This window comes from Peromyscus leucopus, chromosome 1 (assembly GCF_004664715.2).
Source record: "Peromyscus leucopus breed LL Stock chromosome 1, UCI_PerLeu_2.1, whole genome shotgun sequence".
Taxonomy (NCBI): Eukaryota; Metazoa; Chordata; class Mammalia; order Rodentia; family Cricetidae; genus Peromyscus; species Peromyscus leucopus.
Window position 1 is genome coordinate 88,188,692 of NC_051063.1, and position 18,203 is coordinate 88,206,894.

The following is an 18,203-nucleotide window of genomic DNA, read 5'->3' on the forward strand; positions in this document are numbered from 1 at the left end:
TCTTTTTGCCCTGGAACCATGGAGACTCAGTACATACATATGTTCCTCAGGTGGCTTCTTGGCTCTCTTCCCCACTCCCCTTTTGAGACAGAAACTGGCTTTGTAGCCCAGGCTGGCCTCATTTATAATTTTCTATAATGTGTGACCCTTTGGGGATTGAACCTCCAGCATGCACACAGCTGCCGAGCTACATCTGTAGAGCCTAGTTTGTGCCTTTTAAAAGTCTTCTAAAAGTTATCCATGCCATCATTTTGATTCAGCTGTGAAATCATCGGACTATTAAGATACTGTGTGTGCTTACAGCTGAAATTACAGCATAGCAGTTTTAACAATTCAGTGCCAGTTCTAGGCCTGGGCTTTTTTTTTTTTTTTTTTTAATCAATGAAATTAAAAATTGAACTAGGGAAGGTCTTTTACTTTAACTTGGGCTGCCTTTCATTATATTTGTTTCTTTTTCTTGATAAAACTTACTAAATCTAATAGTTGTGATCTAGAGAAAAAAATTGTAAAGAATGTTGATGTAGTAGGCTTGTTTTGAAATAATGAAGATTAAACCTAGGGCACTAGGTACGGAGTCTAGCACCGAGCTCCAGTCCAGGCCTGTGGTTACTGCTGTTTCCTCTGTGTTTCTCTAACACAAAGTGAGAAACTGTATTTTATGCCTACATTTTCTTTGGATGTGGTTCACATCTCATTCCATATAATTTTTTATTATTAAGGAATGTTATACAGAAAAGATTTCATTGCAGCAATTTCATATATGCAAATAACATTGAGCATACCCCTCCCTCCCATAGTATATTAATTCCTTGACATCCCATATGTTTTCAAAGGTTGACTTCATCTTTGAATTAATAATTATTTATTAGGCACTGTCTCCTCCAATCCAATCTCATCTTGAATTGCCATAGAATTAAGCATGATGTTGAACTGCCAACCCTCCATTCTCAGTCAGTTCTTAGATTGGTTAACTATATGGTTAGATATATCTATCTTATGAGTTCTCTTTCTTAATTTATTTTTTTGAGACAGGAGCTCTCTGTGTAGCCATGCTGACCTAGAACTCTCTTGGTAGACCGCCTGGATCAAACTCAGGGATCTGCCTGCCTCTGCCTTCTGAGTGCTGAGAGTAAAAGTCCAGCTTTATTTCATGATTTTCAGCAAACAGTACATATTCTGGGAAGAAAACTTATTTATTAAGGGATGAAATGGAGATCACACATTCACTTATACAAAATGAAGTGACACGATTGCCTCTTGTCTCCCAGTGCACCAGGAAGCCTTCCACGTCCAAGAGCCAGCAACCCCATCCCTCTTCCCCTTTTAAGAGGTCACGTAAGCAGGCAAGAAGCACCACCTCTATCGAGCCAGATAGCCCAAGGTCATGGGTAGAGAGAATACCCACTACACGGTATAATGCCAAGTGTGTGTGAAATAATAAGAATAAGCCATTACAAGCTTACTGTTATGAAGGGATAAGCTTGGCACCAACTAAATATCTTACAGTATCCTTATGTGAAGATAAAGTTCCAATATCAATTCAGCTTATGTCACTTTGAACACATTTCATCTTTTTAAAAGAATTATTTGTAAATTTTGTCTATATAGTTTGTATGAAGTTATGTACATGTGAGTGCTGGTGCCAGTAAAGGCCAAAGACATTGGTTCCCATGGAGTTGGAGTTACTGGTAATTGTGAGCCACCTGACAGAGGTGTTGGAAATCAAACTTGGGTTCTCTGCAAGAACAGTATCGACTTTTAACCATGAGCCATCTCTTCTGTTCTGTATTTTATCTTTTTTTTATTTATTTATTTTATTTTACAATACTATTCAGTTCTACATAACAGCCACAGATTTCCTTGTTCTCACCCTTCCTGCCCCCCTCCCCTTCCCCCCAGCATACCCCCCTTTCCCACCACCTCCAGATCAAGGCCACCCCCGAGGACTGAGATCGACCTGAGTATTTTATCTTTTTAATATTAGATCCTGTGTATGTGTCTTCTAAGATCACAATGTAGAAACCACATTTATTCTTTCACTGATTCGTTTATTTTATAAGACGTTTACAGTATTTGTTATGTAGTAGGTACTAAGTGGTTTATAAACTTATTTTACATGTTCTTATGACAACTCGGGGAAATAAATGGTCAATATTGCTCTGAAGCAAGAGAATGTCAATAACTTAACTGCATTTACACAGCTAATAAATAATAAAAACAAGGATCAAATTCAGGTAGTCTGCCTTACAGGTTTTATATTGACTGTTAAATTTGCTCTTGTCATCTCAAAATGTTTTATTCTGTTTGTATTCCTTGAATAGTTTAATATCCATAGAAGCACATAGTTGGTATTTCTAGCATGCATTCCATTTAAGGCCTCATGAAAAACAGTTGTTTGCTAAGTATATAGCTCAGTGGTAATAGCCTGTGTGCCTAGCATGTATGAGGCCTTGGGTTCAATCCCCATAACTGCAAAAAAGGTAGGAAAAAAGAAGAAAAACAGATGAGGTGAGGGGACTGGAACCTTTTATCAGCCTCCAGGAAAAGGCAGTTACTGGGGCTTGTGAAGTTGACAGTATTAAATCTACCCTTTCTTAAAAATGTTTATTGTGTTTATTTGTCCATTGTGTTATGCTTATGTGTGTGTGCGTGAGTGTGAGTTATGTTTGGGTGAACATACCATGACAAGTGTGTGAAGGTCAGAGGACACCTGGCAGGAGTAAGTCCCAGGGATAGACTCAGATTTTCAGGCTTGGTGGCAAGCACTGGCACACATCCAGCCATTTTACTGTCTCCTTCCTCATAATGGCAGTCATATCTGGAGATGAGCCACATACTACATTCATGTATTTATGCATCTAACTGTGTTGTTCCTATGAATACCTTAGCATGTGACCCCTAACTTTTCTTCTTTTCTTTTCTTTCTTTCTTTCTTTCTTTCTTTCTTTCTTTCTTTCTTTCTTTCTTTTTTTTTTTTTTTTTTTTTTTTTTTTTTTTAAGAAGAGAGGGTTTATCTGTGTAGCCCTGGCTGTCTTGGAACTCAGAGAGATCTGCCTGCCTCTGCCTCTCGAGTGCTGGGATTAAAGATGTGGGCTGCCATGCCCAGCTTGACCCCTAATTTTTAAGGTACCCTTGTAGCACTGTAAAGGCCTTATAGCTCTATGAAAACTCATTTTCTATTTTTCCTTGTCTCATAACCACAAACAATGTTTATAGGGGAAAAAAAAAGTCCTGCTTAGGAAAAAAAACTTGGAAAAGATAGAAACTTTTTATTCCTCTGGTGTTTACAATTTTTAGTTAAATTTTTCGTGTCATCAATAATTCATTTAAAACAGACAGACCACTTTATGTAATTGCATTGTGGAGGCTAAGAATCTAAAGCAGAGAGCCTCATTTGATGCCAGCCATCTCTGGAATGCCTAGATCTTGTTGACAGTGTTACCAAAGATATCCTGGCACTAGTTAATCTCTTTTTCCTTGGTTCCCCTTCATTTAAAAGGCACATGCTGCTCTTTGGAGTTTTAACAGGAGTTCATTCATTGCCATTCTTATGAGCTGCTCTGGAGTTGGACAGAGATACAAAATTGAGTAGCTGAAAGCATGTAAAGCCTTGTTCAGGGCTCTCAAATGCAGCTTTAAAAACAACGACAAAAAAAAGGTATTAAATATCTTCTTTCTTGTGAACAGATTGAAGACCAAATTTCCATATTCTGATCACTGCACAAATCCAGGTTATTTGTTAAGTCCAGTCACAGTGCAAAGAAGCATGTGTGGAGAAAATGCCAGTGTGAAAGTCTCCATTGAAATTGAAGGATTTCAACTACCAGTGACTTTTACATGTGATGGTAAGTTGCTTTGACTGGGAAGAACATGCTTCAAATGTTAGTATATACTTTCTCTTCATAAACCAAATTTGTTATCATAAGGTGTCATTTAAAAACATTTGCATTCATTTGGGAAGTTTTTTGGTTAAGTGAACCAGGTCACAGTAGGACTATTTCTCTGAGTATAATAAATTGGTTCTTAGCTAAGGCCCAAAAGCATTAGCTATGAAAGCTAATTATACTTTCCTCTGCTTTTATGGCAAGAAAAGTGCTTTCTTACAGAGAGCTGTCAGTGACAGGAACCTCTAGATCACTTCTTAATCTCTGCAGGGAAGGTAGTTCTCCCTTTGGTGTTAGTTTTCCCCTCCAAATATGGGTAAATATCCTCTCTAGATTTGTGTCCTGGATGTCTGTAGCAGGCTCTGTTAATGTTTTGTTGTTGTTTTGGTTTTGTTGTTGTTGTTTTAACATTGGCTTTGTTTTAGTTTGTTTATAGTGTATATTATTTAAGTGGGACTTGAATAGTTGAGTAAATTTCCTATCCCTAGTAATTTAGCCTAAAACTGAATGAAGCTTTTTTTGTTTCCTTTAATGGTTGTAACTAGCATTTTGTCCAAAATTTAAATGTCTTCTGGTTTTGTACTTTTGGAAAGCCCTTCGAAAAAATGTAAATCTGAACCAAAATGTTAGCCAACTATAACAGTCATGCTTCAATTTCTAAAGGAAAACTTACTCCTTTTAAGTCATTTAAATTTGGTAAATGGTAAGAATATTAAATTTTTCAAGAGTCAAAGGTGCTTTGAAATAAAGCATGAGTAAAATTTGATAGCAAGTGTTGATTTGTATCAAGTTTTAACTTATGTCAAAGTCTGACTAACTTCAAAATGTATTGTGAATGTCTATTGGTTAGTCATAAATGAATATTTATAATATATATCTCTATTAAGTGAAACTGGGCTGAGGGCATAGGTCAGTGGCACAGTATTTGCCTAGTATAAATAAGGCCTTATGTTGAATCTTTATAACTGGAAAAAAATTGTAAGCATTTTATAATAGAAGTATAGACTATATATATGATCAGATTATATGTTTTTATTTGTTTTGTGTCTATTCAAAATAGAGTTTGTTACATATTTTAGTACATAAAAGCTTTTGATACCAAGTCACCAGTTTTCAATTACTTTAACAGCAGGCTTGTCTTTTAAAAGTTGGACAGGTTGCCCAGCTGGTGTCTCATGCTGTAATCCCAACATTTAGAGACTGAGCCAGGATTGCTATGATTTCAAGACCAGCCTGAGTTACAGTGTCAGACTCTAAGAAGAAAAAAGAAACAAGAGTTGAACATAGAAGTTTTAAGTATAAAAATAGATGATTTAAAAACTTTTATTTGGGGCTGTAGAGTTGGCTCAGTGATTATGAGCACTTGCTGCTCTTTCAGAAGACCTGGGTTCAATTTTCAGCACCCACATGGTTGCTCACTGTCAAACAGGGCTAATAGAGGCTGTGGAGCCCTTGAAATGTGGCTTCAACTCCAGTTCCAGGTGATCTTACACTCTCTTCTGACCTCTGCTGGCACCTGGCATGCATGTAGTGCACATACTTACATGCAGGCAAAATACTCATAGACTTCAAAATAAATATATCTAGGAAAAAAATGGAAGCTTAAATTTTCTGTTCATTGTCATATTAGTAGCTCACCTTTGCTAAGAGTAAGACTGCCTACTTGTTTGCTTTGTTTTTGTTCTTCATTGGAAAATTCACTATACAAATATAGTGAATACAAGAAAAAAGAAGTAGTAATTCTTTTTTCCTTATAATTTGTTTTAAGACACTGCTCTCTAGGTACTACCAGCTGCTGCCCTATTAAAGGAATCTGTAATATGAGTATGTCTTAGGGTTTCTATTGCCATGAACTCTTGTAAAGGAAAGCATTTAGCCAGGCAGTAGTGGCGCATGCCTTTAATCCCAGCACTCGGGAGGCAGAGGCAGGTGAATCTCTGTGAGTTCGAGGCCAGCCTAGGCTACAGAGTGAGTTCCAGGAATGGCTCTAAAGCTACACAGAGAAACGCTGTTTCAAAAAAACAAAACAACAACAACAACAACAAAAAGGAATTAATTGGGGATAGGTTACAGTTCAGAGGTTTAGTCCATTATTGTCAAGACAGGAAACATGGCAGTGTGTTAGGGAATATTATTTTAAAGTGTGTTGCATTTTTTTCCCCTATAGCTTTTGTTAACAATTCAAAGATGTGTTTGATTAAATAAAAGTAACCTGCAAACAGGAGGCTGAGTCAGCAAGTAGCTGACAGGAAGTGGTAAGGAAAAATCACGTATAGCAAGGTTTTTTTTTCAGTGGCTGCTGGAAGGACACTGGGCTTTTTTGGAAGTCGCCAGCAAAGGGAGAAGTTTAGCTGCTTGCTATTTAGCCTCTCTGAGTGAGCAGAATTCCACCTAAACCATTGAATCGTGAGTTCTTTAGATTTAAAGTTTCCCTCAGTAGCTGTGAACGAGTGGGTGCCTGAGAGAACAGTCTCCTCAGGTTGTGGCCCTTGCAGCCAAACCACTGCTGGTAGCAGCAGTGTTGCAGTCTCTGACTAGGACAGCCACTGCTTAAAGGGTAGTCACTGTAGATAATAAAAACAGATAATAACAGCAGTGTGCAGGCAGACAGGGTCCTGGAGAAGGAGCTGAGAGTTCTACATCCTGATCCATAGGCAATAGGAAGAGACTGTGTGCCACACTGAGTGTAGCTTGAGCATAGGAGACCTCAAAGCCTGCCTCCACAGTGGCATACTTACTCCAACAAGGCCACACCTCCCTAGTAGTGCTAGTCCTGAGGGCCATGGTGGTGCACACCTTTAATCCCAGCACCGAGGGCAGTGAGAAGGCAGATCTCTAAGTTTGAGGCTAGCCTGGTCTACAAGATGAGTTCCAGGGTAGCAAAGGCTTCACGCAGAGAAACCCTGTCTCAAAAAACAAAACAGGACAAAACAAACAAAAATAGTGCCACTCCCTGTGGGTCAAGCATTTAAACACATGAGTCTTTGGGTGCCATTCCTATTCAAACCACCACAGGATATAACTTTCTTTGTTTACGCCTTCACTGCCTAACAGTAGAGGCTGTGGAGCCCTTGAAATATGGCTCATCTGTATTGTTAAATGCTGTAGATCCAGAACACACACTAGAGTTCAGAGCCTTAGGCTAAAAAAGTAAGTAACAGTGTAAATAAATACTGATAATGCTAAAATCATATATCTACATAGTTTATTTATTGTTTAAGATAGTCTTGTTGTGTAGCTCAAGCTGGACTAAACTCATGATCCTCCTACCTCTAAACTAATATTCTTGATATATTGGATTAAATAAAATATATTACTAAAATTAGCTTTGCAAGAGGGGAGTTATAGATTAGTTGGTAGAGTGCTTGTCTCGAATCCTTGAGATAGGTTTAATTCTCAGCATCACATAAACTAGGCATAATGGTACACACCTGTAATCCCAGCCCTTGGGATGCAGAAACAGAAGTATTCAAAGTTCAAGATCATCCTCTGCTTTATAGTGAGTTCTGGGCCAGCCTGGGCTACATCAAAACCTGCTCCTCCACCCCCCCCACACACACACACACGCACACGTCTTTTCCTTAGAGCTTATTTTCAAAATTAGACTCTTTCTCTGACTGTTTTCAGTGTGGCTAATAGAAAAATTTTAAATGGTTGAATGTGGTGATGCAGACCTTTAATCCCAATACTTGGGCAAGAGACAGAGGCAGATGGATCTCAGTCTTTCCTTTCCTTCCCTTTTTAATGTGTATGAATGTTTTGCCTATGTATCTGTTCACCATTTTGCATGCCTAGTGCCCTTGGAGGCCAGAAGAAGGCATCAGATTCCCCTGGAACTAGAGTTACAGCTGGTTGGGAATTGTCATGTGGGTGCTAGGAATTGAACCTGAGTTCTTTGGAAGAGCAGCCCGTGCTCTTAACTGCTGAGCCTTTTTACTAGCCCCTCTGTGAGTTTGAAGCCAGTGTGGTCTACATAGTAAGTTCCAGGCCAGGGCTATATGGTGAGACCCTGTCTCAGAGAGAGAATTTAAAGTGAAATATGTGACCTGCAACTGGATATGCATTATATTTCTGTTATACAGTCTTCTCTTAGATTATAATATTTAGAGGTAAGCAAAATGAAAATGAAAACTAACTCTCTTTCAGTGAGTTCTACTGTAGAAATAGTTATAATGCAAGCCCTTTGCTGGGTACATGATGACTTGAATCAAGTGGATGTCGGCAGCTACGTTCTGAAAGTTTGTGGTCAAGAAGAGATTCTACAGAAGTAAGTTTATTTACTTACTTATGACTACTGAATGGTATCTTTGGAATTTTATTCTTAATGCTTTAAATTAGATTTTTTTTCAATTTAGATGTATAATCTAAAGATATTTTTGGATGCCAACATGGTGTCACATGCCTTTAATCCTAGCACTTGGGAGGCAGAGGCTCCTAGGTGGATTTCTGTGAGTTCCAGGCAGCCAGAGCTACATAGTAAAACCCTGTCCCTAAATTCATTTATTTATAAAATATAAGAAATATATTTGGTCCTATTGTTGAAACTAGTGTTGAGATATACTGACTCTAAAATAGTGATGAGATTTCAGAAGTAAGAAAGGTATGATATTCTCTTAAGTTTAGTAGCTTCATATGCTAAACGTTGTAGTCAGTTGGTGAAAAGGGAAATAAAATAACCTTCTAAAAAGTCAACAGTCACATTTGTAGAGTCCATTCTTCTTTGCAGCATGCAGTTACTATATGCGTACACACACACACACACACACACACACACACACACACACACACACACAGTCACTGTCATTTATTTGCCTGAAATAATCATTACATGAACTTTAATAATTTGCTATAGCTTACAATTATTCCAATTGTTTTAAAGATCTAGGCTTTATACTCATATCTGCCTCTTTATCTTCTTTCATCTTCACTGACTCACATAGAAAAATCCCTGTCTAAATGTTCACAGTTGGCTTAAAAATAATGTGTTTCACCATTTTCTTCAATTTTTCATACAGATGCAATTTGTGTTTTACTTTTATGTCTATAACTTGTGATTTGAATAGAATAATACTGATGGATAATTAATGTATTTTAACAGTAATCATTGCCTTGGAAGTCATGAACATATTCAAAATTGTCGAAAATGGGACACAGAGATTAAACTACAGCTCTTGACCTTCAGTGCAATGTGCCAGAATCTGGCTCGAACAGTAAGTGTGTATAAATTACATTTAGTGAATCAGAATAATTCTGAGAGTTGAGAGATTTTCAGTCTGTATGTTTCCCATTTTTTCCTGCACTGGGCTGGGTTGATATATTTGTTGTTTCTAGAAGGAGTCTTCTCAGAAGATCTTTAGTCATGGAAGTTGAGGTAGCACATTTCTCAGATCTAGAAGTATAAATTGGAAAAGCAAAATGAACAAAGTTTTTTGTTTTGTTTTGTTTTGTTTGTTTTTTAATGAGAAGGAGATAGTCTCCTGTATCTCAGATTGGCCATAAACTCACTATATAGCTAAGGACCACCTTGTGCCACCATGACGACCAGTTTTATGCAGTGCTGGAGCCTGAGCTGAGGACCCTGTGCCAGTCATTCTACTAACTTTGCTACATTCTTAGCCCTTGATTTTTCTTTCTTTCTTCTTTTTTTTTTTTTTAAAGAAAAAGCTAAGTTTACCTGGTTCCCTGCAAGAGTGCAGCAGCCAGGGCAGTAACAGAAGAGCTGCCTGCCCAAGTCTTATATCTAATGGTCTTATACAGAGTGAGACTTTCAGGGTTAATTAAGAGGGGACAAAGGAGAAAGGGGTATTGAATACTAAATACGGGTTTTCAGTTTCTCTTGAATATGTTTGCATAATGTGGAATGTAGGAGAGGCTCGTGCTTTTCTCATTGGTGGTAAGCAGAGAATGGGACAAAACTTAGTGAGGAAGAAAAAAAAGCAGAAATTCAAATGATCTTGTTTCCATCTGGTCCCACCCTAGTTTTTACCAACCTCTTCCTCCATTGATTATTTGAGACAGGATCTTGCTACATAGCTCTGGCTAGCCTGGGGTTCCTAATATAGACCATACTGGCCTCAGATTTGCTGCCATCCCTGGATTACAGTGTACATTATCTGGCCAAGCTTAGTTTTTGCTTTATTTGTTCATCATAAACTAGATTGAGGAACATTTATCTCTTCCATTTTTTAAAAAATTTATTGCATATGTTTGTGTGTGTTTGTATGCTCAAGTATGCCACAGTATGTATGCGTTTAGGTCAGAAGACAACTTGTGAGAGTTGGTTCTTTCTTTATACCATGTTAGTCCCAAGGATGGAACTTGGGTCATTAGGCTTGGGGACAAATGCCTTTACCCTCTGAGCCATATTGTTAGCGCTGTAAAATATGAGTTTGTGGCTGGGTAGAGGACTTGGGGGTTAAGAGCATACTGGTTGTTCTTCCAGAGGACCTAGATTTGATTCCGTGTCCACGTGATAGGCCCACAATCACCTATAACTTCAGTTCTAGAGGATTAGCCCACGACCATCTGTAACTGCATTTCTAGGGGATCTGACACCCTCTTCTGACCTCTGAGGTCACAGATGCACATGCAGACGAAACACCCATATGTATAAAACTTTAAAAGTAGAAGTTTTAGTCAGATTTGATGGTATACTCTATAATCCCAGCAAAGAGACAGAAGGGACAAGAGTTCAAGGCCAGTTTGAGCTACATGAAACCCTCTCTTTAAAATGAAAGAGGCTGGGGGTGGGGTGGAGGGAGTTGGCGATAGCTCAGTGGATAAAGTGGTTGAGGGCTTGAGTTGGGATCCCCAGTAGCTGTAAATAGCTGGGTATGACAGAGCATTTCCATAATCCCAGCACTAGGGAGAAAAACACTGACAGATCTCCCAAGCTGGCTGACCAGCCAGTCTAGCCATTGGATTAGCTCAAAGTTCAGTGGGAGAGCTTTTCCTGTCTCAGAACATAAGCCAGAGAGCAACAGAGGAAAACACATGACATTTACTTCTGGCTTCTGTGTATGCACATGTGTATACACATATGCAAAAATAAATAAATAATGGAGCATTTAAAGATTTATTTAAATGTTTGCCTGTGGGTATATTTGTGGACCTCATGCATACTTAGTGTTCATAGAAGCCAGAACTGGATAACAGATTCCTTTGAACTGGAATTACAGATGATTGTGAGCCACCAAGTGGGTCCTAGGAAGCAAACCCAGGTCCTCTGCAACAACAGCAAGTATCTTAATCTCTGAACCATCTCTCCACCCCCAAATAATGAAACATTTAAAGCAATTAAAATGAATTTTTCTTACTATTGACTAATTTTTTGAGTCAATTATAAATAGTGGTTTAGATAGCATTCTATTTCCAGTTCTCAAAAATTAGTCTAAAGATTTCATCATCTATTTAACTATACTTAATTTCATAGACTGACCAAAGAATTATTGTTCGATTATTCTTAAATGTGTGTGTATGTGTTTATTTAGGCAGAAGATGATGAAGCACCTGTGGATTTAAACAAATACTTGTATCAAATAGAAAAACCTTACAAAGAAGTCATGACAAGGTATAGCATTTAAAGCATTCATTTGTAGATTTTCAAGCTTTGTTTGGGATGTGAATATATTTATTTTCTGTGATCAAAACAACAACTGTGATTTAAAGAAATACCTGTTTTTCATTTCAGACACCCTGTTGAAGAACTCTTAGATTCCTATCACAACCAAGTGGAACTGGCTCTTCAAACCGAAGTAAGTTTTGGTATAAGGACTTAAAGATTGTTTCTGTTTTCTCTGAAGTACTAGTTTTAAAATTAGATTAAATGTTTTAAAACTATATTCTTGGTGTTAGCCACCCACATGGAGGTGGGTGGTGGGTAGTGAGAGCTTTAGAAAAAGGGAAAGCCCAAAGCATCAGAATTTAAAAGCATTTTTAGTTAGGCTCCAGCCAGCATATAAAAGAAAAAGTCAGAAGAGAAGACATAGCAATAGTTAACACCTTTCCAAATCCTGAGTTAGAAAAGCAGTCAGGCCCAGATGAACCAGACTCATAGGAACTGTCACTGTCTGGTAACTCTTCTTTTTCTTTTTCTTTTTCTTTTTTTTTTTTGGTTTATGGTTTTTGGTTTTTCAAGACAGGATTTCTCTGTGTAGTTTTGGTGCCTCTCCTGGATCTCGCTCTGTAGACCAGGCTGGCCTCGAACTCACAGAGATCCTCCTCGCTGCCTTGAAGTGCTGGGATTAAAGGTGTTTGCCATTGCCACCTAGCCAGTCTTCCAAATTCTTTGCTTTTCCTTCTGTAATTCTCCCTGTCCCCAGCGCAGCAACCAAAATAATACTTTAGAAATAATTCCCTAGGTGTAGTAATGTGTCCTGGTTATATCCTGGAACAGAGCAGGAGAAGGGGTTGGTGGAAACACGGACACAGCTGAGTAAGCCCAGTGTTTACTTGTTTGTATGCCATTGTTCTAGTCTTCATTTTATCAACTGCATCATGGTTATGCAAGCTGCTGCTTAACTGGTTTATATGGGAACTCTCCGTACTATTTTTGTAACTTCCTATAATTCTAAAATTATTCCAAATGAAAAGTTTACTTTAAAAGTGAAAATAGGAACAGAAAGCAGATGTCAAATTAAAAAAAAAAAAAAAAGGCAAAAAAAGGCTTTTAGAACCGGGTAGTAGAACACATCTTTAATTCCAGCACTTGGAGGCAGAGGCAGTGGATCTCTGAGTTCAAGACCAGCCTAGTCTACAGAGTGAGCTCCAGGAGGGTGAGCTCTTGTCTCAAAAGAAAAAAAAGTAGTTAAAAATTATAAACTATAAAGCAAAGTGAGCTTTTTTTTTTCAGTTTTATTTACTCATTTTTTTATTAAATTTATTTATTTTACATACCAACAGCAGTTTCCCCTCCCTCCTCTCATCCCGTTCCATCCTTCCACCTCCTTTCTACTCCCCCCAGCCTCATCCAACTCCTCAGAAAGGGTAAGGCCTCCCGTGGGAGTTAACAAAGCATGGCATATCAAGTTGAGGCTGGACCAAGCTCCTCCTCCCTGCATCAAGGCTGAGCGAGGCATCCCACCACAGGGAATAGATTCCAAAAAGCCAGCTCATGTGCTTGGGACAGATCTTGGTCCCATGGCTAGGGAGCACAAACAGACCAAGCTACACAACTGTCACCCACATTCAGAGGCTTAGGTCGGTCCCATGCAGGCTCCCTAGCAGTCATTCTAGAGTCTGTGAGCTCCTAAGACCTTGGGTCAGCTGTCTCTGGGTCATGATCTTGACACCCTCCCCTACCCTTAGCCCACCCCCCATTCATATAATCCTTCCTCCCTCTCTTCAACTTGACTCACAGAGCTTGGCCCAGTGCTTGGCTGTGGACCTCTGCATCTGCTTCCATCAGTTATTGGATGAAGGTTCTATGATGACAATTAGGGTAGTCACCAATCTGACTACAGGAGAGGGCTAGTGCAGGCACCCTCTCCATTATTGCTAGGAGTCTTAGCTGGGGTCATCCTTGTGGATTCCTGGGAATTTTCCTGGCACCAGGTTTCTCCCTAATCCCATAATGGCCCTCTGTCAAGATATCTCTTTGATTGCTCTCCCTCTCCATCCCAACCCCAACTTGGGCATCCTGATCCCTCATGTTCCCATCCCCCTCCCACCCCCAACCCCTCCCCTGACCCCAGTTTACCCAAGAGATCTCATCTGTTTCCCCTTCCCAGGGCGATCCATGCGTCCCTCTTAGGATCCTCCTTGTTACCTAGCTTCTCTGGGGCTGTGAATTACAGTCCTTTATGAGTGAGTACATACTGTCTTTGTCTTTCTGGGTCCGGGTTACCTCACTCAGGATGATTTTTTTCTAGTTCCATCCATTTGCCTGCAAATTTCATGATAACATTGTTTTTTTGGGTTTTTTTTTTTTTAACCACTGAGTATACTTCATTATGTAGATGTACATTTTCTTTACCCATTGTTTGGGTGAGGGGCATCTAGGTTGTTTCCAGGTTCTGGCTATTATTTATAGTGCTGCTATGAACATTGTTGAACAAATGTCCTTCCTGCACATAGCTCCTGAGTGCATTATAGGCATGTACCACCATTCAAAGACTTACCAAATTCACAGAGCTCTACCAGCATCACCCCAGTCCAGTTTTAGAGCATTTCCACATACTAATTCGCAGTCACCCCTCTTTCCAGTGCTAGCCTCAAATAATCAATGAGCCAATTCCTGTCTCTTTCATAATTTCTTCTTCTGCACATTTCTTGTAAGTGGAATGTAGTGATTTTTCTGTGCTTTGCTTTTTTAAATACCAAACCCTTTTTTGTAGTATGTATTTGTGGTTTGTACCTTTCAAAAAAAATTTTTTTTGCATTATGTAGTATGTTGTATGGTGTAGTGTGTGTGTGTGTGTGTGTGTTTGTGTGTGTGTGTGTGTTTGTGTGTGCGCGCATGTGTGTGTAGTTTGAAAGAAAATGGCTCCCAAACAGAGTGGCAGTATTGGGAGGTGTGGCTTTGTTAGAGGAAGTGTGTCACTATGTAGGCGGGGCTTTGAAGTCTCATATATGCTCAAGCCATGCCCAGAATTGGAGCTTACTTCCTGTTGCCTGTGAATCAGAGATGTCGAACTCTCAACTCCTCCTCTAGCACCATGGCTACTTGTATACTGGGCTGTCCCATCATCATGATAATTGACTGAACCTCTGAACTGTGAGCCACCCAGTTAAATTGTTTTCCTTTATAAGAGTTGTTGTGGTCATGGTGTCTCTTTACAGCAGTAGAAACCCTAATGGTGTGTGTGTGTGTGTGTGTGTGTGTGTGTGTGTGTGTGTGTGTGTGTGTGTGTACTGAAGTTACAGGTTGGGAGCCAATTCACATGGGTGCTGGGAACCAAACTCAAGTCCTCTTCAAGAGCAGTACACTTTCTTAACCCTTGAGCCATCTCCACAGCCCTACACCCAGTTTTTTACATGGATGCTAAAGATTCCAAACTCAGACTACTCAGCAGAGAAAAACAATAAAGCATGAAATTGCAGGCAAATGGATGAACTAGAAAAAATCATCCTGAGTGAGTAACCCAAACCAGAAAGACAGTTATGGTGTGTACTCACTCATTGGTGGATTCTAGATATAAAATGAACAATCAGACCACAACCCATAGAACCATAAAGGCTATATATATATATATAGCATGGAGGTCCCTAGGACGACTGTGGCTTATAATAAATTTCAGTTTTACTCAATTATTGAAAAAAAATAGCCAAATGAATAGAAACACATGAACTATGAACCAAAGGCTGAGGGGCTCCCAGCTGGATCAGGCCTCTGAATAGGTGAGACAGTTGATTGGCTTGATCAGTTTGGGAGGCATCTAGGCAGTGGGACCAAGTCCTGTGCTCAATGCATGAATTGGCTGTTTGAAACCAGGAACTTATGCAGGGACACTTGGCTTAGTCTGGGAGGAAGGGACTGGACCTCCCTGGACTGAGTCTACCAAGTTGATCACAGTCCTCGGGGGAGGACTTGTCCTGGAGGAGGTGGGAATGGAGGGTGGGCTGGGGGTAAGGGGAGGGCGTGGGAGGGGGAGAATAGGGGAACCCATGGCTGATATGTAGAATTGAATGGTATTGTAAAATAAAAAATATATATCACAAAAAAAAAAAAAAAAAAAAAAAAGATTCCAAACTCAGGTCCTCATGCTTGCTCAACAGGCCTTACCAACTTAGCTGTCTCCCTAGCCCTACCAATAGTTCCTTTTTATTGAACACTATTCCATTGAATGGCTGCAGCACATTTTTTTCTGTACATACACAGTAATGTGTATCTGGGCTTAAGTTAATAAATTTTGGGGGCTGGAGAGATGACTCAGTAGTTAAAAGCATGTACTACTTTTACAGAGGACCTAAGTTTGGTTCTCAGCATTCATATGGAATGGCTCGCAACCAACTGTTAACTCCAACTCCAAGGAGATCCATCTCCTTCAGAAAGCACCTGAACCCGTGTTTGGTACTGGCAGTATGTGTGGACTTCTGTGTGGACTGGACTTAAAATAGAAATCCAGATAAATACCCAGAACAAAAGTATAACCTGCTGTAGAGAACAGAACACCTATCAGTACTAATGTTTATCAGTCAGTCACTGGCTGTCAAGGCAGTATACTAGATTGTTTTGCTTTTGAGGTGGGGTCTCATTTAGCTCCAGTTGCCTGTCCTTGAATTCTTGCTCTTCATGTCTCTACCTCCTACATATTGAGACTACAGACTTATGTGCACATGTGTATACACACAATTGAACCCAGGCTGACACATGCTGGCACTTGGCTGGAGCTACATCACTAGCCTCTGTGCTAGCTGCTTGAATAAGAAATCTAAATAATCACTAGTGAAAGAGCAAAAGGTGGTTTATCCTTTTTTCGTAAAAGGATTCTTTTCTTAAAAAAAAATACTTTAATTTTTAAATTATTTGTTTATTTTATGTGTGTGGTTGTTTTGCCTGCTTCAATGTCTGTTCACTGTGTGCATGCCTAGTGCCTGCAGATTCTCCAAAAGGGTGTTGGATCCCTGGGGACTGGAGTTACAGACAGTTGTAAGCTGCTGTGTGGATACAAGGAATCAAACTCAGGTCCTCTAGAAGAGCAGCCAGTGCTCCTAACTGCAGTGCCATCTCTGCCAGCCTATAAAAGAGGATTCTAAGGCCAGAATTGACATGTGGTAGCTCATATACCAAATCCAGCCTGCTGTCTGTTTTTATAAAGTTTTTGTTTCTTATTTATTGCCTGTCTTCACTCTTAAAAGGCTAAAATTGAATCTCACCAAAGGATGACTCACAAAATATAAGATATTTACTTAACTAATGTTAATTTGTTTGCTTGTTTTGTGTTTGGTTTGGTTTTAAGACAATCTTAATATTGCCTCCTCAGACTTTTAAGTCACTGTAATAGATGTTATATTAGTTAAGGGTTTTCTTGCTGTAAAGAGACACCACGACTACAGCAACTCTTATAAAGAAATCATTTAATTGTGGTGGTGCCTTACAGTTTCAGAGGTTCATTCCATTATCATCATGGCAGGTAGTGTGGTAGCATGCAGGCAGATGTGGTACTGGAAAAATAGCTGAGAGTCCTACATCTTGCAGGCAACAACGGGAAGTCGGCTGACAGTCACACTGAGGGAAGCTTGAGCAAAGGAGACCTTAAAGCCTGCCTCCACAGTGACACACTTCCTCTAACAAGGCACACCTCCTAATAGTGCCACTCCCTTTGGAGGCCATTTTCTTTCAAACCACCACAGATGTCTATCACCATGCCTGACAATTAGTAGCTTTGGGGGTGGCAGTAGTAGGGGGCAGGGTTTTCCTGTCCTTGTTATATAGCCCTGGATGGCCTGGAACTCACTGTGTAGACCAGGCTGACCTCAGACTTTTGACTCTTACTTTTGCTTCCCAAGTACTGGTGTTACAGATAAACGCCACCATACCTGGATACTTAATGGTCTTTTAAAGAAACTTTGCTAGTCTTGATGGGTTCAGAAGTTACAGATGTAAAAAAGCAGTTGCCATGACTGGGCTATAGAGAAATGAACAGTTTAGGACATATTAGGATAAAGCCTCTCAATAGACTGAATTGTAAACTCTTTGAAGAGCATATGGCTACCACAGGAAGACAGAGGCTGTCCATGGTAAAGAAACCTCCCAAAGAACTTTAGCCAGAGCTGCCAGATAAAAAGAACATGGTCTGAGGGTACCGGTAGGGCTGGTCTTTGAGAACCACTGAGTTCTCATAGTGAATTGAAAGAAATGAATAAATGCATACTGGACTGGAACCCAGCATGGAAGTGTCTATCCCTGTTGTTAGGGGGTTAAAATGTCCTTTTAGTGCCCTCTAGTGACAGAAAAAAATGTTAGCGTGAGTTTAGTTTCTAGCTGTACAAAGCAGAGCAAAAGAAGGGTGGGTTTAGAACTATTGGACTATGTTAGAGTAATGGAGGGTAGTGCAAGACAGTATCACAAGTCTTCAGATTGGGGGAAGGTTTTTACATGAAGGTGAGTTAAAAGAAATAAATATAGGGCTGGAGAGATGGCTCAGTGGTTAAGAGCACCGACTGCTCTTCCAGAGGTCCTGAGTTCAATTCCCAGCAATCACATGGTGGCTCACAACCATATGTAATGAGATCTGGTGCCCTCTTCTGGCCTTCAGGGACACATGCAGGCAGAATACTGTATACATAATAAATAAATAAATCCTTAAAAAAACAAAACAAAACAAATATAAATAACTTGAAAGTTGATCTTCAATTCAGGTCCCGAGAACTGCACAG

The 18,203-nt window shown here is 39.6% G+C and overlaps 1 protein-coding gene across 1 annotated transcript in view; it reads left to right on the forward strand.

Annotated features, from left to right (window-relative positions):
* Positions 1 to 18,203, forward strand: part of Pik3c2a (phosphatidylinositol-4-phosphate 3-kinase catalytic subunit type 2 alpha) — a 116,621-nt gene that overhangs the window by 55,371 nt on the left and 43,047 nt on the right. Inside the window, 5 exon segments of the mRNA XM_037211201.1 lie at positions 3,688 to 3,845; positions 8,031 to 8,151; positions 8,983 to 9,094; positions 11,375 to 11,454; positions 11,575 to 11,638. Of these exon segments, the coding sequence (XP_037067096.1) occupies positions 3,688 to 3,845; positions 8,031 to 8,151; positions 8,983 to 9,094; positions 11,375 to 11,454; positions 11,575 to 11,638 (535 nt within the window).